This window comes from Rhinatrema bivittatum, chromosome 2 (assembly GCF_901001135.1).
Source record: "Rhinatrema bivittatum chromosome 2, aRhiBiv1.1, whole genome shotgun sequence".
Classification (NCBI taxonomy): Eukaryota; Metazoa; Chordata; class Amphibia; order Gymnophiona; family Rhinatrematidae; genus Rhinatrema; species Rhinatrema bivittatum.
The window spans coordinates 488,370,543-488,395,050 of record NC_042616.1 but is presented as its reverse complement, the minus strand read 5'-3'; the positions used below and the strand labels follow the sequence as shown (position 1 = coordinate 488,395,050).

The 24,508-nt window shown below is 43.0% G+C and overlaps 1 protein-coding gene across 4 annotated transcripts in view; it reads left to right on the top strand.

The window, feature by feature from the left end:
- The window catches only part of FAM217A (family with sequence similarity 217 member A), a 388,133-nt gene that overhangs the window by 184,303 nt on the left and 179,322 nt on the right, over positions 1 to 24,508 (top strand). For all 4 annotated transcript variants that reach the window (XM_029590574.1, XM_029590571.1, XM_029590572.1 and 1 more), the window contains one exon: positions 23,761 to 23,843. In XM_029590574.1, coding sequence (XP_029446434.1) covers positions 23,761 to 23,843 — 83 coding nt within the window. The remainder of the gene's footprint in view (positions 1 to 23,760; positions 23,844 to 24,508) is intronic.

Sequence of the window (24,508 nt, the reverse complement as noted above, 5' to 3'; positions counted from 1 at the left end):
ACCTCCTCCACAGACTGGTCCGGCGACGGGTTTTTGAACAACATTCCAGAGAACAGGCCCTCCCTCCTAAACCCCAAACAAAACATACCAGTGGGAGGAAGAATTTCATATTTCCACTCAAATTGGGAAAACATAACAACAGACCAATGGGTACTTTCCATTGTAGCTCACGGTTACAAACTAAATTTTCTTTCAATTCCTCCAGAATTTCCACCAACTTCCTGCCCGCAACAGAATTCCCAGATAATTCAATTACAAATAGAATTATCTGCCCTTCTAAAAGCCAAGGCCATTCAACCAGTGCCCAAGTCACAAAAGGGCAGAGGATTCTACTCCAGATATTTCCTCATTCCAAAGAAAACAGGAGGCCTCCGTCCCATCCTCGACCTCAGAAATCTCAACAAATTTCTAAAGAAAGAAAAATTCAGGATGGTTTCCCTAGGTATAATGCTTCCACTTCTTCAAACAGGAGATTGGCTCTGTTCTCTGGATCTTCAAGATGCTTACGCCCATATACCAATATTCCCTCCTCATCGCAAATATCTGCGCTTCATGGTGGGCCTTCAACATTTCCAATACAGAGTACTGCCATTCGGCCTAGCATCTGCTCCCAGAGTATTCACTAAATGCTTGGCAGTAATAACAGCACATTTACACAAGGAAGGTGTACATGTGTTCCCATACCTGGACGACTGGCTCATCAGAAGCCAATCTCAACAAGGAGCAATACAGTCTCTCAACCAAACAATTGCTCTACTACACTCCATGGGATTTCTCATCAATTATCCGAAATCACATCTAATTCCAACCCATCTGCTTCAATTCATAGGAGCAGATTTGAACACCAACCTCTCGAAAGCTTTTCTACCAGAAAATCGAGCAGGCACACTTTCTCTACTGGCAAACTCGATTTGTTCCAGGAAACAAGCGACAGCTCATCAGTTCCTGACCTTACTAGGCCACATGGCGTCCACAGTTCATGTAACTCCTATGGCACGGTTAGCCATGAGATTAACCCAATGGACTTTAAAATCACAGTGGATACAAGCCATTCAACCACTACACTCTCCAATTCAAGTAACCCACCAACTACGCTCTTCCCTACTATGGTGGGTGAACAAGGACAATTTGTGCAAGGGCCTACCCTTTCAACAACCAGTTCCACAGATAACTTTAACTACAGATGCATCCACCTTGGGTTGGGGAGCTCACATAGGGAATCTCCAAACACAAGGAACTTGGACAAAGCTAGAAGCAACATTTCAAATCAATTTCTTGGAGCTTCGAGCTATGCGATATGCTCTGCATGCTTTCAAGGACTGCCTTACAAACAAAACAGTTCTGATCCAAACGGACAACACAGTAGCCATGTGGTACATCAACAAGCAAGGAGGGACAGGCTCGTACCTCCTTTGTCAGGAGGCAGCTCAGATTTGGGATTGGGCCCTGAACAACTCCATGTTTCTCAAGGCCACTTATCTGGCAGGCATTCACAATGTAGTGGCGGACAGACTCAGTCGTCAATTCCAACCACACGAATGGTCCCTGGATCCTGCAGTAGTGTCCAGGATATTTCAACGTTGGGGACAACCAACAGTAGACCTCTTTGCAGCACATCTGAACCACAAAGTGGACAACTACTGTTTTCTGTACAACCTGAACAACAGGCCAACCAAGGATGCTTTTGCTCACCCTTGGAACTCAGGCCTACTCTACGCGTATCCTCCAATACCGCTCATAACCAAAACTCTAGTGAAGCTACAACAGGACAAGGGAACCATGATACTCATAGCCCCATATTGGCCTCGACAAGTATGGTTTCCCACACTTCTAGACCTCTCAGTCAGAGATCCCATTCGCCTGGGAGTAGCTCCCACTCTCATAACTCAGAATCATGGTCGGTTGCGCCATCCCAACCTCCAATCCCTATCACTGACAGCTTGGATGTTGAAAGCTTAATCTTACAACCACTCAATCTTTCATCTGCTATTTCCCAAGTGCTTATAGCTTCACGTAAACCTTCCACACGGAAGAACTATGCTTTCAAATGGAAGAGATTCACTTCGTGGTGCAAGCAAAACAACATCAATCCTTTCACTTGCCCTACAACGTCTTTACTAGACTACTTGTACCATCTTTCAGAATCTGGTCTACAGACTTCATCTGTAAGAGTACACTTAAGTGCAATTTCAGCTTACCATAATCAGGTAACAGATGCACCTATCTCTACACAACCTCTTGTCAGCAGATCTACGAGAGGTTTAACTCACCTCAAACCACCAATTAGACACCCAGCCACGCAATGGGATCTAAATTTGGTTTTATCTAGACTCATGCGTTCTCCTTTTGAACCCATAGATTCCAGTGATTTAAAATTCCTCTCATGGAAGACCATCTTCCTCATAGCCATTACATCAGCTAGAAGGGTTAGTGAGTTACAAGCACTTGTCACATATGAACCCTACACTAAGTTCTTACATGACAGAGTGGTCCTCTGTACACATCCAAAATTCCTCCCTAAGATAGTCACGGAATTTCACTTAAACCAATCTATAGTGTTACCCACATTCTTTCCAAGGCCTCACTCTCACCAAGGAGAGAGGGCCTTGCACACCTTGGATTGCAAGCGTACTTTGTCTTTCTACTGAAACCGCACTGCAGTACACAGGAAATCCAATCAACTCTTTGTTTCCTATGACCCAAACAAACCAGGGGAAGCAGTGGGTAAACATACTCTATCCAATTGGCTAGCAGATTGCATACAATTTTGTTATGAACAAGCAGGCCTTCCTCTCCAAGGGCGAGTAAAAGCACACTCAGTAAGGGCAATGTCAACTTCAATAGCACATTATCGTTCAGTGCCAATACTTGACATATGTAAAGCAGCAACATGTAGTTCTCTTCACACTTTTGCAGCTCATTACTGCTTGGACAAGCAAGGAAGACAAGATTCAGCTTACGGACAGTCTGTCTTAAAGAACTTGTTTCCAGCTTAAACCCAACTCCTTCTACATCCAGTATTCTATAATCTTCGGCTGACTCATTTCAACAACAATATTACACTATCACATGACTCAGCCTCTAGCTTGCTAATCACCCATATGTGAGGACTAGCATCCTGCTTGTCCTGGGATAAAGCAAAATTGCTTACCTTGTAATAGGTGTTCTCACAGGACAAGCAGGATGTTAGTCCTCACAAATGGGTGACATCGAGGATGGAGCCCAACCACGGAAAACTTCTGTCAAAGTTTCAGGAACTTTGACTGGCCCCTTCTGGGCATTTGCCCAGTAGGGGCCAGTCAAATGGGGCCAGTCAAATGGGGCCAGTCAAATGGGGCCAGTCCCATTTGCCACCTACAGAGGCGGCAAATGGGAAACCAAATGCAGTTCAAAATGTCACAGTGTTTATGAATACTCTACTATACTAGATGTATCTCAGTAGAATATGGAAGTACACAAACTTTAATCTTCATTCTGACGCGATTGTGGTAATTGTAGCTGATGATTTGCCCATTTCACCCAGTGTAGGCCCATTTAATAATAGATTTGGGATATCTTCATTGATAAAAACAAGCTCATATCTCAACAGCTTACATACTGAATTCCTCATCTGAAGAACATAGACATCATGTTGAATTCATGGACCCTTGGGGTCGGTGCAACCTGCAAGGGAGGAGCCCTGCAGATTCCCGTTGGAAGCAGACCTGGATGAGGGTAGAGGCCCAACTGGAGCTTCATCTCTACCAGCCTACATTCCCTCAGGTTGAGCCTTTGGGTGCTGGGGCTGGCAGATCTTAGATGGAGGCCTCTGCTGATGGTAGAGTTATCTGGTGGGGTCGCTGGATTGGAGTAGATAGGTCAGGTGAATCCGGAGGCAGGCAGTGGTCAGTTGCAGGTGGCATTCAAGAATGCTCAGGAGGCAGGCAGAGGTCAGTGGCAGGCAGCGTTCAAGAATGTCCAGGAGGCAGGCCAAGTTCAATACCAGGTATCCATCCAAAGGGAAGGCAGGACAGATAGGAAAGGCAGGAAGGGAAGAAGCAGCACAGAAGGCAAGACACATTGAAGAACTGAAGACACGACCAGAAGGACTGACCAGCCGAAGACAAGAATCACTGGAACCGAAGAATGAAGATACTGGAACTGAAGAATGAAGACACTGGAACTGGAGAACGAAGATACTGAAACTGAAAAATGAAGATACGGGGACTGAGGAATGAAGACGCTGGGATCGAAGACAGGGAACACTGACAATACGTACTATTCAAGTGTAGGTGAAGCTCGGCCCGAGGGGTAGGTCCAAACACAAAACATCAAAGATATTAGACCTGACCTACCAGCAAATTTTTTCAAAGCTTTCGAGGATGACAACTTGAAAATCTCTATAAAGTGTTGTGGTTAGTCAGTTTTCTGAAAATAGAAAACTCAAACCCAATATGAGTAAGTTTTTAATGCAAATGTCAAAAATGAAGCTGAAGTAGTACTAGCATGGTAAGTTAACTGTAAATTACAGTCACAGCTATTAAGCCACCTAAAAAACAATGGAAGCAAATTATCTCCAGACCACAGCATCAGAATGTAGTTGATATATCATTACCAAACAAAATATGTTTCTTAAAGAGGTATACATCAAGTTAACACCGCTTAAACTCCCTTACATAGAGATTAGCCATATCAAGGACCACAGTGTCAGGTCATCTTTTTTCGGAGAACAGCAGGTCTCATTTACATTGAATAGAAATATATTGTGGATTAGCTGTGAATAACACACAGCTAGTTTTATTTTTGTACTACAGTTTAGTTTAAGAAGAATGAAACATTTGAATAAGGATACTTTTAAGATAAGAATTTATCCTTTCAAGCTTATTTTATTATTTTTATTTGCAAAGAAAAGCAAAAGAAAATTCTATGTGACTTTGGTTATGTAGTACATGATTAATAATGTGGCAAATGGCCGATATTCAGCCACTATCCGGCTGAGCAATTAGGTAGGTAATCTTGCCAATTAACTTGGTTGACATATTCAGTGGCACAGCCACACTGCTGAATATTCTCTGCTGTCTTATATTTAAATGAATACATTTTTATCTGGCTAACTATAGGATAGCCAAATAGCTGTCCTAGACTTATCTGCCTTTCTAAGCTGCATAAGGCTGAAAATCTGAACTTACCGGCTAATTTAACCGGATAAATTGCTCTGTCCCGGAATGCCCTGTCCCGCCCCTCACTTATCTGGCTAAGTGGCAGCTGCTCAGTAAGGCTGAATATTCAAACAGCGCCACTTAGCCAGCGGAACTTAACAAATAAGTGGCACTGAATATCAACCTCATTGTGCTTAAGCTCAATCAGAACTGACACATAACACAATTTATTGGCTAATTTGCACATTTTACAATAGTGCTACATTCTCCATTGACAAACAGGACTGAATTAGCTATGACACTTGGGGTGATGTCATACGAGGGCTCCAAACAGACCCATCTCTGAGCTGTTTAGAACTTTAACTCTACTGAGCATGCGCGGGTGAACCCGCGCACTGCCTTGTAAGCCCACCAGTCCTTTTCTGTCCAAGCTTCCACATGGATATGTACTCTCACTTTTTTTTTCTTCCTTTTGGTGTTGTTTTCTCCTTTGGCAGTGCACTCTGTGTTACTGAAAAGAAAAAAGAAAGTGTACATATAGGGGCAGATTTTCAAAGGGGTACGCGCGTACCCCCCGAAAACCTGCCTCAAGTTCCCCCTGCGCGCGCCGAGCCTATGTTGAATAGGCTCGGCGGCGCGCGCAAGCCCAGGGACGTGCGTAAGTCCAGGGGCTTTCCTTGGCGGGGGAGGGGTGTCGGGGCGGCGCGTCATTCGGGCAGGGCCATGGTCGTAGTTCCAGCCCGGGGGCGTGGCCAAGGCCTCCGAATCTGCTACCAGGCTGGGGAATTGCGCAGCTGGCGCACACGAGTTACGCCTGCCTCAGGCGTAACTTGTCGAACAAAGGTGGAGGGGGTTTAGATAGGGCGGGGGGGTGGGTTAGGTAGGGGAAGGGAGGGGAAGGTGTGGGGGGGGGGGAAGGAGGGAACGGAGGCAGGCTGTGTGGCTCAGCGTGCGCAGGCTGCCAATTTTGCACAGCCTTGCGCGCGCTGACCCCGGATTTTAAAGGATACGCGCGTATCTATTAAAATCTGGTGTACTCTTGTTTGCACCTGGTGCACGAACAAATGTACGCGCGGGCGTACTTTTTAAAAATATACCCCACTATGACTACTTTAGGATCCAACAAAGCAACCCTAAACCACCACTTGCATCCCCTCCACCACCCCTGTGAAGAGTGGATTATTGGGTAAACAAGCTGCACAAAACTGCTTGTCAAATTTACTCTCTCTTCTTGAAAGACTGCCCAGACAGTAGTGGGATGTGAAGATGTCAACTGATGACCAATTTACAGCTTAGCAAATACCTTCAATAGGCATGGTTCGCAGATGAACCGCTGAGGTAGCCATGGCTCTCATTTGATGAGCTTTGACAGAGTCGGTGATCTGGAGGCCAGCTAAGCATAGCAATATATGATACAGTCCACTAGCCAACTGGACAACATGCGCTTGGCAACTTCTATTTGTAGTCTATTAGGATCGGTTGGATTGTTGGATGATCATGGGGTTAAAGGGGCACTTACAGAAGATAAGGCCATCACAGAAAGATTAAACGATTTTTTTTGCTTCAGTGTTTACTGACGAGATGTTGGAGAAGGATTTCATGGGTGATGATTCTGAACAACTGAACCAAATCACGGTGAACCTGGAAGATGTGGTAGGCCTGATTGATAAACTGAAGAGTAGTAAATCACCTGGACTGGATGGTATACACCCCAGGGTTCTGAAAGAACTAAAAACTGAAATTTCAGATCTATTATAAAAATTTGTAACCTAACATTAAAATCATCCGATGTACCTGAAGATTGGAAGATGGCCAATGTAATCCCTATATTTAAAAAGGGATCCAGGGGTGGTCCGGGAAACTATAGACTAGTGAGCCTGACTTCAGTGCCAGGAAAAATCGTGGAAACTGTTATAAAGAATAAAATCACAAAACATTTAGATAGACATGGTTTGATGGGACACAGCCAACATGGATTTACCCAAAGGAATTCTTGCCTCACAAATCTCCTACATTTTTTGAAGGGGTGAATAAATATATTGACAAAGGTGAACTGGTAGATGTGGTATATTTGGATTTCCAAAAGGCATTCAACAAAGTCCCACATGAGAGACTTCTAAGAAAACTAAAATGTCATGGGATGGGAGGTGATGTCTTTTTGTGAACTGCAAGTTGGTTAAAAGACAGGAAACAGAGAGTAGGATTAAATGTTCAGTTTTCACAGTGGAAAAAGATAAACAGTGGAGTGCCTCAAGGATCTGTACTTGGACCGGTGCTTTTTAATATATTTATAAATGATCTGGAAATGGGTATGATACGTGAGGTGATCAGATTTATGGACGACACAAAATTATGCAGAGTAGTTAAATCTCAAGCGGATTGTGATGAATTGCAGGAGGACCTTGTGAGACTGGAAGATTGGGCTTCCAAATGGCAAATGAAATTTAACATGAATAAGTGCAAAGTGATCATATAGGGAAAAATAACTCTTGCTGTACTTACACAATGTTAGGTTCTATTTTAGGAGTTACCACCCAGGAAAGAGATCTAGGCGTCATAGTGGATAGTACATTGAAATTGTCAGCCCAGTGTGCTGTGGCGATCAAAAAAGCAAACAAAATGTTAGGAATTATTAGGAAGGGAATGGAAAATAAAATGGAGGATGTCATAATGCTCTGTATCACTCCATGGTGAGACCGCACCTTGAATAAGATGTGCAATTCTGGTCACCGCATTTCAAAAAGGATATAGCTTCACTGGAGAAAGTACAGAGAAGGCTGACCAAAATGATATGGGGCAAGGAACGGCTGCCCTATGAGGAAAGACTAAAGAAGTTAGGGCTGTTCAGTTTGGAGAAGAGATGACTGAGGGGGGGAGGGGGGAATATGACAGAGGTCTACAAAATCATGAAAGGATTTGAACAGGTAAATGTGAATTGGTTATTTATTATTTTGGATAATACAAGGACCAGGGGGCCCTCCATGAAGTTAGCAAGTAGCTCATTTAAAACAAATCAAAGAAAATTATTTTTCAGTCAGTGCATAGTTAAACTCTTGAATTCATAGCCAGGTGATATGGTTTCAGCAGTTAGTGTTACTGGGTTTAAAAAAGGTTTGAAGAAGTTCCTAGAGGTTAAATCCATAAACTGCTATTACGGTAATTAATAAGCAATAGTAGTTTGTGATCTAACTAATGTTGGGTACTTGCCAGGTACATGTGACTTGGCTTGGCCATTGTTGGAAACAGAATACTGGGATTGATGGACCCTTGGTCTGACCCAGTATGGTGGTACTTATGTTCTTATCGTAAGAGATGAAGAGTTGAGAAGCCTGTCAATGAAGTTAAGTTCTCTTCCGTTAATAAGCTAAGACACCTTTGCAGTCTAGTGAATGGAAGACTCTTTTCCCAGAGTGGAGCCTCCTCAACCCTCTCCATGCTGAATTGAGCAGGAGCTCCTCAAGCAGGACTCCCCTTCCCTACAGTGCCAAATTCTGGATCCATCATAACTTCAGGATTGAGCAGGATGCAAAAATGCCGGGCTTTTTTGGGGATCATGGCACCAAAAATGAGGTGCACAGGGTAACGCAGATGCAGGAGTGCCTGGCAGTGCAATTGCCAGTGATGCAGGCGCACATCTGGCATCGTTGATGAAAGAACGCTCACTACACCATCTTGATGCACTCTGCTCCATGGGTGCGAAAATCATTAGTGCCACTGGCACAGAAGTTAAGGCTGCCTAACCCTTCTCTACATTTGGAAATGCCAGACAGAATAATAGATCTGATAACAAGTTTCTTTTTTTCAATTTATATTTTATTAATGTTTCAAAAGAAGAACATACATATTAAAGGCAGATATAATGAACTAGAACAGTATGGAGCAGTAACCGAAAGTACAAAATAAATCAGTGCACATGTAACTTGTAGCTCCACAAATACCCCCCCTTCCCCCCCCCCCTTCCATGAACCTATCTAGAGTCAATTGGAACAATAAACAGAGGATCACCAGTGACCATGATATAAAAGTATAAGTCTTTTCAGTCCTAGAAATGGATATGATTGGTGCTTTCGCAGAGAAAAGTTAAGTTCCAGCCTGTCTTGCTTCCCATTGTAGATATGGGGACCACGCCTCTCGGAACTTGGATGAAGAATCGTGTACTTCCGCTGTTATGGCAGCCATTTTGCAGTAGTAGTGAATCTTCTGCTGTACCATTGCGAGTGACTGTGTTTTGTCTTGCTTCCAAAAGCTCGCAATTGTGAGCCTTGTAGCAATAAAGACTTGTTGACAAAAAGCTTTGTGTGATTTCTCCAAGGTGATATGTGGGTGTTGGAGCAACATAAAGCCCGGGTCTAGGAGGCCATGTATGTCTAAAATGACCTCCGTCCATTGCGCTACTTGCCGCCAGAGAGGGTGGATTTTATCACAGAGCCTCCACATGTGTAAAAATGTTCCTAGTTGACCACACCCTCTCCAGCATCTATCGCTCACATGAGTATATCTCAGGTGCAGTGTGCTAGGGGTAAGGTACCATCGAGTGATAAGCTTATAACAGTTCTCCTGTAATGTGGCGGACACAGAGCAGCTACGAGCGGATGTATAAATTTGCATCCAATCCTCGACGCTAATGATGTGCCCCAAGTCTTGTTCCCATTTCAACACATGACAAAAGGGCTGGGGTTCAGAACCCAGCAATAAATCATATAATTTAGAGATCATCCCTCTCTTTCGGTCAGCATCCTCACATAAGTGTTCAAAAAGTGATTTGCCCAATGCTAAAGATTTGGAGATGGAGGGCATCCTCAAAAAGTGAATAATCTGGCTTCCCGCTAAAAAGTCCTGTTGTGGTAATGTATACCTGTGTTGTAAATCTGGCCATGATATGAAGGAGCCCCCACTAAGTAGGTGTTCTATCCTGAGAATACCTTTCTGTTGCCAACCATGGAAGGATTTATTGCTCTGTCCTGCTGGGAAATGAGTGTTATAATAAAGATGTGTGGAATAATAGTATGTCCTAGCACCAGTGAGTTGTACCTTCCATTTAGTCCAGATTTTCAAAGTGGTTTCTAATGCCATGGTCAGTTTCCTCAGGGGGGGCCAGGTATCGTGCGGCTGCCAAAAAATCACCATGAGGGGACACCCTCCTAATATAGATTCCTCAAATTGTACCCATTGTTTCACATACAGTGTTCTATGTATGTCAGTGATGGCAGTTAGTTGCGCTGCGGCATAGTATCTCTCTAATTGAGGCACGCCTAAACCCCCTCTGATCTTGGGCTGATGAAGAACCTTTCTGGCCACTCTTGGCGGGCGCCTCCTCCAAATGAAATCAAACAGTATTTTTTGCCATGATCTCAATATGGCGCTGCTGATATAGATGGGTAAGGTGTTAAACAAATACAAGAATCTAGGCAAGATATTCATTTCTACAATAGCCACCTGACCCAGCCAGGAAAAAATGTCTCGGTCCCATTGTTGTATATCGCATTTCACTTTGTCTACCAGGGATATGTAATTTAGATGAAACAACTGCTTAGCATCAGGTCCAATATGCACTCCCAGATACTTAAGGGAGTTATTCGCTACCTTGAATGGGTAATTCTGTTGTATGGTCTGGATTATTGACTGATCCGCAGATACGTTCAACAATTCAGTTTTATCAAGATTGATTTTAAAACCAGATACTCTACTAAAAGCTCTTATTTCTTCCATAACCCCAAGCAGGGAGTGCAATGGATTTGTGAGGGTCATAAGGATATCGTCTGCGAATAATGACAATTTAAGGCTGTTAGCACCCAAAGTTACACACTCAATCCGGTCTGCTGTCCGAATTCTAGTAGTAAATGGCTCTAAAAAAAGAGCAAACAAAAGAGGTGACAGTGGACATCCCTGTTGGGTTCCTCTCTGTATTTATTTATTTATTTATTTATTTAAAAATATTTCTATACCGTCTTTCACAAACACAGTTTGACCAAAACGGTTCACAACAATGCCAACAAAAACAAAATCAAAAAAATATAAATAATTAAACATAAATCAACTAAAACAAATATTGTGTAGAAAATTAGTAAAATAGAATTGAAAAAAAAAACAGATAAGAAAAAAAAAATACAAAGTATATTTATAAACACTAATTCTAAAAGAAACTATACTATTTTTTACCACAAAAAGATACAGTCAGAAATTTTAAAGTAAAAATAAAATAAAAATTTCGTCATTATTTTGCAAGTATGCAACTTAGACTGTTGACTAACAGGCAGATGGTGTGACTCTTAGGAGTTAACCAATCCTTCCGGATTGTTCTCCGACGGCTATCTTAAAAAGATACGTTTTTACTGCCTTCTTAAATTCTTTGTGGTTGGTAATTTGCCTTAAAGTATTGGGAATTGAATTCCATAACAAAGGGCCTGCCACCGAAAAAGCTCTCTCTCTTGTTATATTTAATCTCGCCAGCCTAACTGAAGGAACATCAAGCAAGTATTTATTCTCCGATCTGAGATGTCTAATTGGCTTGTATAGTCGTAATGTAGTGCAGAGCCAAGTTGATTCCGGATCATGTATTAAAGAATGAATTAAAGATAAGACTTTATATTTCACATGGAATTTAATAGGAAGCCAATGTAAATTACATAAAATGGGAGAGAGATGATGTCTCATAGGTGAGCCTGTCAATAATCGAGCTGCTGAGGTTTGAATCTGCTGTAGGGGTTTTAGAGTGGAGTCAGGTAAACCCAAAAACTGTTGCAATAGTCCAAACCCAGCAAAAATGATAGATTGGAGGACCGTTTGAAAGTCAGATTTGAATAATAATGGTTTTAATCTTTTTAAAGTATGTAGTTTAAAGAAAGAATTCTTTACTAAATAAGAAACATGTTGTGTTAAAGATAAATTAGTATCTAGTTGTATTCCAAGGTTACGAGCTACTTTTTTAACTTCAGTTATCTCGTTACCTAGCATGATCGATGATGGTGGACAATTTGCAGGATTGTCAGTCATGCTTAAAAAAAACAATTCTGTTTTTTTGGTATTAAGCTTAAGCCAGCTATGGCTTAGCCATTGCTCAATTGTCTTTACATAAAGCTTACAAAAAGAAATGGTCTCAGCCCAGGAGGATTTATAGGGAACATAAAGTTGGATATCGTCCGCATAGATTTTAAATTGGATATCCAATGCAGCTAATATGTTACACAACGGTAGCAAATAGATATTGAACAGTACCGGTGACAAGGAAGACCCTTGTGGAATTGTGAAGATTTACCTTTAAAATGTACTTGACAGCGACAATTAGAGAGATAACTGTTAAACCAATTAAGTACTGTATTTTGTACAGGAAAGGAGTCCCCATATCCCCCATTTACTTTTATCCTGGCTACCAGGTTATGGTAGAGACATTTTGTCCAACCTAGGAATCGGACCCAAAGTGCATCTTTTCCAGTGTGGCAAATAAAAAATCCCAGTGAACAAGATCAAAAGCCTTTTCGGCATCGACAACAAGAAGAACCAACGGTACCCGTTCATGTTTAGCCCACCATAGAATATCAGTCACTTTTCTGACATTATCGGCCGCTGAGCGCTGAGGTATAAAACCAACCTGATCTTTGTGTACCAACTGTGCTAAGATGACATTTAAGCGATTAGCTAAGCCTTTTTCAAACAGCTTGAGATCAATGTTCAGAAGGGAGATGGGGTGATAGGACCCACACTGAGTGGGATCCCTCCCGGGTTTGGCGATGACGGTAATGCCTGCAACGTTGGAGTGGAGGGGTAGATGTATATTCTCCATTAGGCTGTTGAAGAAATCCACTAGTGGTTCTGTTAATTGCGCTTGACATTGTTTATAATAACCCCCTGTGAATCCATCGAGACCTGGAGATTTTCCACCTTTTAAGTCGTTAATGGCAGTCTGCACTTCCAACTTTGTAATCGGTGCGTCTAAGAACTGTTGTTGTGTGTCCATTAAAGCTGGTAGATTGATTGGTGAAAGATAGTGATGTATATCCTCCTGAGATATGGAATTATCTTTGCTATATAGCGTAGAGTAAAATTGCGTGAAACAACTTCTAATGTCCTGGCTGGTTATTTGAATAGTCCCATGCTTGTCCTTGATTTTGGTGATATTGTTAAGCATCATGCATTGTTTTAATTTCCTGGCCAGAATCCGGCCCGCCTTATTATTGCCCTCAAAGTACTGTTGTTTAGTTCTGTCCGTAGCGTATGCAATTTGGGTCGAGTCTATAAGGTTTAGTTCAGAACGTGCAGTCCGAATCTCTTGTAGGGTAGTGGCCGCCTGGGTCCTAGCATGTTAATGCGTTAAGGAATTGATAAGATGTAGTAGTTCATTCCTTCTTTTTTCTCGTTGCTTTTTCAGAGCCGCTGAGAGCGGCTCTGAATTTAGAGCATTCCCAGATGGAGCTAGCCGCTGACACGGATCCCTTGTTGAGATGGAAATAGTCTTGGAGGGCATCGTGAATGATGTGTAGGTTGTCCCTAGGTTTCAAAAGGTCTTCCCTGAGACGCCAGTAATGGAGGCCCGTATCAGAGTCAATGATGTTGATCGTAACCCAGACCGGCGCGTGGTCAGACCATGTGATGGTGCCAATGTCCACGTCATCTACTGAATTTTGTAAGCTTTTATGAATGAGTAAAAAATCAAGTCTAGAATAGGTATCGTGAGGATTAGAGTAGAAAGTGTATGTCCGCTCAGTGGGATGACATTGTCTCCATATATCCACAATACTCCAGTTGCTCATGAGATGAGAAGTTCAGAAGAAGCTCTCCATCCCCCTGATTTTCGGTAGTTAGATGTATCTATCCTCTGGTTCCGCACTAGGTTATGATCTCCCCCCCCCCCCCCCAATATGATATTACCTTCAGCAAAGGTGATTAACGCCTCGTTCACTGATTGTAAAAAGATATTCTGATCTGAATTTGGTGCGTAAATATTGACAATAGTAAAAATTTTCTTATCAATCTGTATTGTTAAGAATTGAAAACGACCCATAGGGTCAGCAAAGTGAGATCTGTAGGTAAATGTCACCTTTTGAGCTATCAAAATACCGACCCCTGCATACTTGGAGTTTTTAGTGCTGGCTGCTAGAAAGACGGATGGGAAGTTCCTGAACTACATGAGATGCTCGTGGCGTTTACAGACATGTGTTTCTTGGATAAGAGCAATATCATCCACCACGATAGTGCAAGTAAATGTCAGAGTCCCACATCAGTTTATGACAGGGTATATCTTTATTCTTATATTGTTATTTGGCAACTCCACAGACTTAAAAGGACAAACTTCTCGCAGGGGTCCCCCGACACGGACCCGTGTTTCGCCGAGGCTGCGTCGGGAGAGACACAAAACTTCAAAGGAAATCTATGAGAAAAATATAAATCGTGGGACTAACATAAAAACATGGACTTACAAGCCAACCAGCATATCATAATATTCCACAGACATACCTTCAACTTGGCTTTCTGAGTTATGGCAGGGAGTGCGCCTCACCTGGTTAAAGACAGACATTTAAACCCAGTAACAGCGCGGAAAGGTGATCCATCGTGAGATTCTAGAAACCCAATCAAATTACTCATTTCCCCCCAACCGCCAATCACAGTCAGACGAATAGATGCCACTCAATCTCTCTATTCAAACCCAATGGTATTACGGTATCAAGTGTGTAGATCCATCTCTGTTCCTTTCGACCAAGGTGCTCTGAAAAGTCACCACCCCGTGAAGGGCGTCTGAATACCTCCAACACCAGGAAGAAAAGATCAGAGATAGAATGTGACAATTGTGCCCAATGTTCAACCAAGGGCTCATTTTCCCGACAATTCCTAATGTTGGAACAATGTTCAATCATACGGGTCTTGACCATCCTAGTGGTTTTACCAACATAAACCAGCGGACATGGGCATTTAACAATGTATATAACCCCTTGCGTGGTACAATCAGACTCCGTGCGCAAATAAATCATGCATTTGGTAGAGGGGTTCTCAAAAGATGATACACTGTCAGTATGGCTATACATCGTGCAGTGTCCACACGGTCTATGTATACTGCCAATAGATGTGTGAGTGTCTTCGGTGGTAAGCTCAATGTGAACCAACCTATCCCTAAGATTTCTGCCCCTCCGGTATGTAAACCTCAAAGGATCTTGAAACAACTGGTGTAAAGACAAAGAATGCCAATGCTTCCGAACAATATCTGTGACAGTCCGACTCAAAATCGAAAACGGTAGTATACAATTGTTCACCTTGTCAGCCGACTGGGTCTGGGGAAGAAAAAGCAAGTCACGATTCACATAGATTGCCCGCTTAAAATGCCTTCCTAATCAATTTCAAAGGGTACCCCCGTTCTGCAAAACGAGCGGACATTTCCCTAGCTTGTACAAGAAAATCAGAACGTGACGAGCAAAGACGCCATAACCTCAAAAACTGTCCAGTTGGTATATTATTTCTCAATAGTCTGGGATGCGAACTACTGTAGAGCAGCAGGGTATTCCTGTTGGTCTCTTTACGAAACAATGTAGTAGTGAAGTTGGCACCCTCAAAGGAAATAGGAATATCTAGAAAAGAAATTTGGACCTGATCAATACAAAAATTAAACTGTAAATTCCTGTTCAATGTGTTTAGCCAATCCATAAACATAAAAAACTGAATATCCGTGCCCAACCAGATAATGAAAATATCATCAATAAAGCGTAGCCACAGGTATACCGACCGAAACCACTCAGCTGGATAAACAAAGGTCTCCTCGAATTTAGATACATACAGACACGCCAGACTAGGGGCCATCGTGGCCCCCATGGCTGTGCCTTTGACTTGTTGATTGAACGTGCTATCAAACCGAAAAAAGTTCTTTGTCAAAGCAATTTCTGAAAACTGTAGTAAAAAGGCGGTTGACACCCGGTGGGGAAGCAGACGTGAGTTCAAAACATCCTCTATCACTATAAGTGCCTCATCTTGGGGAATGTTCGAATAAAGAGAGACAATGTCTAATGATGCAAAGAAAAAAGATCCAGATGGTACAGCTAAATTGGACAAAATCGAAATTAAATGGGACGAATCCCATACGAAGGACCTGATCTGAGATACAAACGGTTTTAAAAAAATGTCCACAAACTTGGACAAGGGCTCCAAAAGCAATCCAATTCCGGACACAATAGGATGGCCAGGGGGCATAAACAATGTTTTATGGACCTTAGGTAAGGTGTAGAACATGGGAGTGATAGGCAATGTAGCTGTCAAAAACTTCGCCTCCCGATTTGTGATCATTCTGCAATCCCTAGCTCCTTTAACTAACAACTCAATCTGATTTCTTAGAGACTCGGTAGGGTCCCCAGGCAAAGGTAAATAAAATGAAGTATCACCTAGCTGCCGCAAGATTTCAGCTTCATATTCCCTCCTGTCTTGGACCACAATCCCACCCCCTTTATCAGCAGATTTAATCACAATGTCATTAGCCAGATTTGTGATAGCACGACTCTCACTCTTAGTTAGATTATACTGTACATAATGCTTATGTGACAGCAGGTTCTGAATATCCCTATTCACCAAACGTTCAAATGCCAGTACCAGGGGATCTGTAGGTCCCGGTGGAATCCAGTGAGATTTGTTATACTGACAATGTATCATCTTTTGAGAACCCCTCTACCAAACGCATGATTTATTTGCGCACGGAGTCTGATTGTACCACGCAAGGGCTTATATATATTGTTAAATGCCCATGTCCGCTAGTTTATGTTGGTAAAACCACTAGGATGGTCAAGACCCGTATGATTGAACACTGTTCCAACATTAGGAATTGTCGGGGAAAATGAGCCCTTGGTTGAACATTGGGCACAATTGTCACATTCTATCTCTGATCTTTTCTTCCTGGTATTGAAGATAGTCAGACGCCCTTCACGGGGTGGTGACTTCTCAGAGCACCTTGGTCGAAAGGAACAGAGATAGATCTACACACTTGATACCGTAATACCATTCGGTTTGAATAGAGAGATTGAGTGGCATCTATTCGTCTGACTGTGATTGGCGGTTGGGGGGAAATGAGTAATTTGATTGGGTCTCTAGAATCTCGCGATGGATCCCCTTTCCGCGCTGTTACTGGGTTTAAATGTCTGTCTTTAACCAGGTGAGGCGCACTCCCTGCCATAACTCAGAAAGCCAAGTTGAAGTTATGTCTGTGGAATGTTATTATATGCTGGTTGGCTTGTAAGTCCATGTTTTTATGTTAGTCCCACGATTTATATTTTTCTCGTAGATTTCCTTTGAAGTTTTGTGTCCCTCCCGACGCAGCCTCGGCGAAACACAGGTCCATGTCGGGGGACCCCTGCGAGAAGTTTGTCCTTTTAAGTCTGTGGAGTTGCCGAATAACAATATAAGAATAAAGATATACCCTGTCATAAATTGATGTGGGACTCTGACATTTACTTGCACTATCGTGGTGGATGTTACTTGCTTAAGTGCAGGTGCTTGCTCTTTTTGGTGTTTTTGGATAAGAGCAATATCCACATGTTGACGCATTAGGTCTCTGAGTAAAGACTGGCGCTTTGGATGTGAGTTGAGGCCCTTAACGTTAAGGGACCAGATTTTTAGAGCCATATTTCATCCTTGAGATTTCCAAGTATTCGCCTCCTTCCATGGCTGAATAGTTGATGATCCCCGCGAGGAGCGCTGAATATATTCCTCTGTTCCCGTGTGAATCGCTCATGGATAGACAATCCCCCCTCCCTACCCATCCCAAAACCATGTGTATCCCCTTTTGGATACCTCCCATCTCAGGGGTCTTAGCCTCCAGCGGGAGAGCTGCCTTCCCTACGGCCCATGTAGAATAAAACAAATCATAGTCCACAGTACCGAAACACAAAGCTGGATCCAATTAAATTGCAAAAAGCGATAGATCGCCCAATAGCCAAATGTAGTAGCCATAGCCACTGAATGTCCCTTCTTTTTAGCGATCAGGTGGCGCATGAGATGTTCAGACGGAACCTTTCTGACGTTCTAATCGCTTAGTGTTACCCACTCGCTGCCATCTCGGAGTTTCAGGCACTCTGCTGGCTTTTACCTGAGAGCTTGGTGCGGTCTCCGGCTGGGGCAAGTTAGCTTTACGAAAGGCGTCATTAGCCTCCTTCATGTCTTTGACGCAGTGTGTAACACCGTTGACTGTAAACAGCAAACTGAATGGAAATGTCCACCTGTATCGTATATTTTTATCCTGCAGTACAGAAGTGGCGGGTCTCAAGTCAAATTGTTTACGCAGGGTAGAGGCTGCCAAATCATTAAAGATGTATATCTTGTGGTTGTCCCAGACCCACTCCCTCTGTTTTCGAGAAGCGTTATAGATGAGAGTTTTTTCCCGAAATGTCTGAAGGCAAGTCAGAATATCCCTGGGCCGTTCAGATGTGCGTGGGCCCTGCACTCTGTGAGCTCGTTCAAGGTGAAAGGCCCACGGAGCCCATCTCAGGATCTGCGTCTGCTCTTTCAGGGTTAGCAATGATGGTGTTAAAAATTTTTGTAACCATGTCCGTGCAATCAGCATATTTGGGGAGTTCAGGGACACCCCGAATGCGTATATTGTTGCGTCGGGATCTATTTTCTAGATCCTCTACTTTTTCATGTAAGCTTTTAATAGCAGCCTGAGATTGAAATGTGTCGTCCGCCATTTAGTGAAGGACCTCCTCATGGCGCTCAACTCGTATGTTGAGATCATCGACACGATGGCCTACCGCCGCCAGCTCCTGTCTTACCTCTGAAATAGAGAGCAGGAGGTCCTGTTTGTGTTGTTTGAGATCTTTCCTGAGATCGATGAACCACTCCCGCTAGCGATGCTGGCGCCGCATGATCTAAATCGAGCTCCGAGGCCTCATTCGCGGCCTGCTCCGTCGCACTGGTCTCGGCACTCTCATGTGATTTAGAATAAGAAAATTGTGCCAGATCCGGACTTTTTCTTTTGGACGTCATCTCTGCGTCTAGATACGCGATCAGGCAGTTTGTGCAGCGTTTCAGTTGGCTATTTAAATGCAATTCGGGTTAATTAGTAGGAATGCCGCAGGGAGCTCTCACATCAGGCAGCCATTCCCGTCTGTGACGTCAGCGCGCCGCCCCCCTGATAACAAGTTTCTTTACCTCTTTGAGTGATGAGGAAGGTGCTTTTCAGCCTCTTCTGCTCTACGATGGGCAATTCATTCCCACAAGCAGGAATCCTTCCCATTTTCATGCCATGCCTTCAGGCCTGCCAGCAAGCAACCCGCTGCCATCTCATTCGGAATATGTCTTTTGACACCACTGCAAGATCCTCCACAGCAGCCACTTGGGTACATGGGAAGGCCTGGTTAAGAGCCAGTGGCTAGGTGAGAATTCTCATGACAAGTTGGCTGATGTCCTTTGTTCCGGGGATAAGGTCAGGGAAACCATGGCCCAGATTAAGGAGCAGCATGCGGTTATTCAGCACCTGTCAGCAGAAGTCAAACAGATTTTTAAATCTATATGTCCTTATTTCTTCTTTCCAGAGATCTCCCTCCACCAGTTTTAGCAGTATCACACTCTACTTGAGCTGCCACAGTAGCAGCTGCAGGCACATGTATGGCTATGTGGGAGATATCTGCCTAATATGCCACAACAAGGCCAGCCCAATGCTGGGCCTAGTTCTTGATGAGACCCAATGCTCAGATTTCTACTCCTCCAGTTGAGCAGAGGATTCACCTATTCCTTGAAGATTGGTGGAAGATTACTAAGGATGGTTGGGTCCTCAAAATTGTGGAATCTGGTTGTATTTTATGCTTCTCCTATCCCCCAGTGCTGCATCAATAACCAGGAATGAATTAGTTATGACACATGGGGAGTCCCAAGCTGCCCAAAGTTTCTATCACTTCTTGATATATTGTCCAGACGTGAAGGTGTAAACTGACGACCAAATTGCATTTTTGCCAATGTCTTTGATAGGTATGGCTCACAGATGAGCCACTGAGGTACCCATAGCCCTTACTTGATGAGCCTTGACAGAATTTGTGATCTAGAGGCCAGCCAATGCATAGCATTGTGTGATACAGTCTGCCAACCAGCTGGACAACATGCACTTGGCAATCACTATTCCTAGTCTGTTAGGATTGTAGATGAGCAGCTGATGATGTGACCGAGTTCTCTTCAGATAATAGTAACATAGTAATGATGGCAGAAAAAGTCCAAAATGGTCCATCTAGTCTGCCCAACAAGCTTCCCAAGATAGTAACTGCCACTCCGTGCAGGTTACCCCCAAGCTTTTTAAAATTTATTCCCATCCTCCAGCCTTTAGGGATCCACAGTGTTTATCCCATGCCCCTTTGAAATCCTTCACAGTTTTAGTCTTCACTACTTCCTTCGGAAGGGCATTCCAGGCATCCACCACCCTCTCAGTGAAGAAATATTTCCTGATATTGGTTCTAAGCCTTCCTCCCTGGAGTTTCAAATCGTGACCCCTAGTTCTACTAAATTGTTTCCAATGGAAAAGGTTTGTTGTCGGCCAAGGATCATTAAAACCTTTCGGTCTGTATCATATCACCCCTGTGCCTCCTCTCATCCAGGGTATACATATTCAGGTTCATCAACCTCTCCTCATAAGTTATTCGATGGTCACCCTTCTCTGGACCACCTCCTGTCTCTTTTGAGATACAGTCTGCAAAACTGAACACAGTACTCCAGGTGAGACCTGGATTATTCCAGTCAAGACCCTTGTGCAATCTAGTGAATGGCGAGCCTTCTCCCTTGCAAGTACATGAAGTCTTGGATAAAACATGGGCAAAACAATGGCTTGATTCAGATGAAAGGTTGAAATTACTTTTGGCAGAAACTTGGGGTGAAAACGGAGTACTACTCTGTTGTGGAAAAATTGCATGACAGTAATGAACCAAAGCCTGAAGCTAGCTGACTCTTCTAGCCGACGTAATAGGAGTTAGGAACATTTTTTACAGCTGAGAAACTTTAAGGCAGCCTACTTTAACAGCTTGTTTGTTATGCATTGATGAGCCCCGTGAGGCCAGCAGAAGGCTCACACACATCCTAATTCGCGACACATTTGTGCCCTACTAGATTCTAGTGGAGTGACTGATCTATAGGAACCAGTGCTTCAGAAGGGGGAGCTTTGCTAAAGGAGCTCCTGCTCAGCTGAGACCTGAGTGAACCAGAATATGCCTTATTCTGTTGTACGACTCCAGCTACTCATCAACCTGAAAGTTGTTCCATTTTCCAGGCCTTTTTCCTCTGGAACCTCGGTGACATCTGGCCACACCATAGCAGTTAGCTGTGTTGTGGTCTGGCCCCAGATATTTTTTAACAAATATCATAGTCATTGGTGATGGACATCTTTCATTCATACACAAAGTCCTTGGAAGACACTGGAGGTGCCCTTCTTGGAGCTGGACATTCCTTACACCTTTCTTTTTTAAACTAAATTTTGTTGTTGTTTTTTTTGCACTAAAAGTGCTGTTGAGAAGCTACCGAGGCAGCAAGGCAACTTGAAGTGAGCAAGATGAAAAGAAACTATAAAATATCAAACATAGGGCCTTATTTTCCAATATCGCATTGGTAACGCATTAGGGGGCGTTACCAATGCAAATGAGGCTTCTTTCGTGCAGTGGGGAAACATCGTGTGCGGCGATGTTTTCGCCATTCGCGAAAACATTAGCGCCGCACGCGATGTTTTCCCAGTGCACGATGATTCTTTCAGGGTTTTATCGCGGTGCACGATATTTGGCACTTTTTGGAGATAGTCCCAGACAGAGGGGGGGGGGGGGGGGGGGGGGGGGGGAGAGAGAGAGAGAGAGAGAGAGAGAGAGAGAGAGAGAGAGAGACTGACTTACTATAGTGCCTATGCCCTACATAGGTATTTGAATCCCTATGGGAGGGCTACCTACTAACTCGGGGTGGGGATTAGGTATGAGTGTCGGGGGTTGGGGGCCACTTTTGCATTCCACATGAGACCTACTGACAGAACAGTGGTCTCTAGTGCAGATTTGCTGGCCGTCGGAGTGAGGACGCTCACTCCAAGCGGAGATTTGGCCAACATTTTCTCCACCTAGCATGTTGTTGCCCAGGTATAGTGTCCATCAAGCTAGGTGGAGAGAACGTTGCCCAAACCACTTCTTGGTGTGAGCGTCCTCACTCCGACGGCCAGCAAATCTGCACTAGAGACCACTGTTCTGTCAGTAGGTCTCATGTGGAATGCAAAAGTGGCCCCCAACCCCCGACACTCATACCTAATCCCCACCCCGAGTTAGTAGGTAGCCCTCCCATAGGGATTCAAATACCTATGTAGGGCATAGGCACTATAGTAAGTCTCTCTCTCTCTCTCTCTCTCTCTCTCTCTCTCTCTCTCTCTCTCTCTCTCTCTCTCTCTCTCTCTCTCTCTCTCTCTCTCTCTCTCTCTCTCTCTCTCTCTCTCTCTCACAAAACAGGCTGTCCGGAACTACCGTGGATGGCGATAATCCTTTTCTGGCCCGTAGCGCAGTCCATAACGCGAGGTTGGAGTTGTAGTTAAAATCCGCGATAGCAGCCGCGCTACCACTGCGGTTGTTTCGCCGCACACGATACACAGGTTCCCGCTTTACATATGCTCCGCCCCAACTCCGCCCCCTGAATACCAAATGACTAATTTGCATTCGCGAATCGCGTTAACAGCTGTTAACGCGATTCGCGAATTTATCGCACGCGGTAAAGTGCTTTGAAAATGAGGCCCATAGAGAGAGAGGATACATCTCTGTGCAGCTCGGATAAAAAAAAAACAAAAAACTGAGGGGCTCATGAGGCAGCTCACATGCAGGAACTCCTAAGCATGCTCAATAGAGTAAAAATTCTAATGAGCTCAGAGGTGTGGGTCTAATTCAGCGCCATTGGATGACCCCCACATGTTATGCCTAATTCATCCAGTTATCTATGGAGAAGCCTGTTTATGGTAAGCAATCTTGCTTTTCTTAGGTTTGAAGTTTCTTCTTACTATAAATTATTTTTGTTGTTTACCTTATCTTTTAGGATAACTAGATATTTGCCCTGGGTATATCAAATATACCCAGGGCAAATATTAATTACCTGATATAAATTAACATTTTCCTCAGTTTTTATTTAAAAAATAAATCCTAGCAATTCTATTGCCTTGCCCAGAAGTCTTAAGGTAGTGATCAGAATTTTAGAATCATTACTGGTACAATTAGAGATCACTATTAACAGGAATTAGATTCTGCCACTGTAATATCTACAATTTTGAGAAAAGTCTGTGAATAGTATTGAGTTTTCTATAATTAGAAAAATCTAGAAATTAGCATGATTTAGAAATGCAAATGGTGTACACTGCAATTAGCATGATTTAGAAATGCAAATGGTGTACACTGCAAAGTAAAGAAAATTAATTTTGTAGACAAAATATATATATATTTTTTTTTAATTTATTTACGATTTTTATATACCGATGTTCATTTCAAAAAGATATCACATCGGTTTACAATAAGGTACAATAGGTAATTCAAATATATAGGAAATGTCACTTAAAATTAAGAAATATATCTGCTGGAACTAGAAAAAAGCATGCAACCTATCTAAACTTTTGTAATGAAAAATATGTGAAAAGTTTTGTACATTTAAAATAATGAAAATATGTTGCATGTTATAGCTTCATCAGCACGGTCCCTTTTCAAGTAAGCAACTGACGTCTGACACCTGTTCACCAAATCTAAGAAATGCTACAGAAAACAGGTAGGCAAATTCTAATAATATCACTTTAATGATATATTACATAATAAGTAAAGAAACACTGAAAGTTGTTTTTAGGTATGACTGAATACTATGGAAATGCTGGCTGATAGTGAGTCTAGCATCCTAGGCAAAATGTACTGTATAAAAGGGTTTCTCCCATTTAGGGCCTGATTGATCAAAGTATTCCACATAAGAAGTTGCCATACTGAGTCAGACCAAGGGTCTGTCAAGCCCAGAATCCTGTTTCCAACAGTGGCCAGTCCAGGTTACAAGTATCTGGCAAATACCCAAACATTAAGTAGATCCCATGCTACTAATGCCAGTAATAGCAGTGGCTATTCTGTAAGTCAGCTTAATTAATAGCAGTTAATGAACTTCTCCTCCAGGAACTTATCCAAATCATTTTTAAACTGAGCTACACTTAGTGCACTAATCACATCCTCTGGTAACAAATTCTAGAGTTAAATTGTGCTTTGAGTGAAAAGCCTTAATTGTGCATTGAGAGAAAAGCCTTAATGAATGATGCCCTTAAGGTCAGTGATGCCCTTAAGGTCAGTGGATTTGCTAGCTAAGATCAGGACTTAGCTAAACAAACCCAAGGTTTTGAATTTCCTGCCCCTCACAGCAGGTACAATTTTTAGTCAGATAAATCTTTACATGGCTAA